The following is a 944-nucleotide window of genomic DNA, read 5'->3' on the forward strand; positions in this document are numbered from 1 at the left end:
TCCGTGACGCCCCCTCGCCCCCCGCCGGGGGCCGCGCCGTGCCCCATTAACACCCTGCGCCTCTATTGCAGATGCAGATGCGATTTGACGGACTGCTGGGCTTTCCCGGGGGGTTCGTGGATCGCCGTTACTGGTCCCTGGAGGACGGTCTGAATCGGGTGCTGGGCTTGGGTTTAGGCTGTGTGCGCCTGACGGAAGCTGACTATCTGTGCTCGCACCTGACAGAGGGGCCACATCGCGTGGTGGCACACTTCTACGCCAGGCAGCTCACCCTGGAGGAGCTGCACACCATCGAGATCAGCGCGGTGCATTCCCGAGACCACGGGATGGAGGTGGGACACCCGGGAGGGGTGTGCGAGCTCTCACTTAGCCCAGGGAAGGCGCCGCTTCCCTCCTGGGTCTGCCGGGCTGCCCTGGCCAGCCCGGCCGGGGAATGCACCGCAGGTAGAGCTGCCGGCGGCAGGTGCCCGCACCGCCCGTGGCATCGGCGTTAGGGATCGTGGCCGGGGTCGTGCCGCAGGCTCCAGAGCGTAGCGAGCTTGAGCTCCAGCTTTTCCCGCTGTCCACCCACGCAGGGATGAGCCCCGTGTTACCGCTCGGCCTCAGGATGTGGGCGAGGGCCGTTTGCAGCTGGGGGATCTCCCCCTGCCCCGGGCTGAGTGCCCCGGACTGGACCGTGACCTCGGTGTGGTGATGTCGCTGTGACCCGAGTTCCTCCCCTGCGGGGGGCGCCTTCCTGCTCGCGGGCAGCCAGGTCCGGCTGTGGCCGGGGCAGAGCGGGAGAGCCAGGGCCTCCCCCCGCGCCCCCGGGGCGCTCGGTGGGTGTCGGCAGCCGTGCGAGCACAGGCAGCGGGCTCTGGGTTGTGGCCTGGTAGAGGGGGACTCGTGGGTCACCCGTGGTGTCCCCACGCAGGGCACGGCTGGAGGGGAAAGTGGGACTCCCC

The 944-nt window shown here is 69.8% G+C and overlaps 1 protein-coding gene across 1 annotated transcript in view; it reads left to right on the forward strand.

Annotated features, from left to right (window-relative positions):
* Window positions 1-14: 14 nt before the first annotated feature.
* NUDT16L1 (nudix hydrolase 16 like 1) overlaps window positions 15-944 on the forward strand; it is a 1913-nt gene continuing 983 nt past the window's right edge. Inside the window, exon 1 of the mRNA XM_014308743.2 lies at window positions 15-332. Coding sequence (XP_014164218.1) covers window positions 72-332 — 261 coding nt within the window. The 5' untranslated portion in view covers window positions 15-71. The remainder of the gene's footprint in view (window positions 333-944) is intronic.

Source organism: Geospiza fortis, unplaced genomic scaffold (assembly GCF_000277835.1).
Source record: "Geospiza fortis unplaced genomic scaffold, GeoFor_1.0 scaffold114, whole genome shotgun sequence".
NCBI lineage: Eukaryota > Metazoa > Chordata > Aves > Passeriformes > Thraupidae > Geospiza > Geospiza fortis.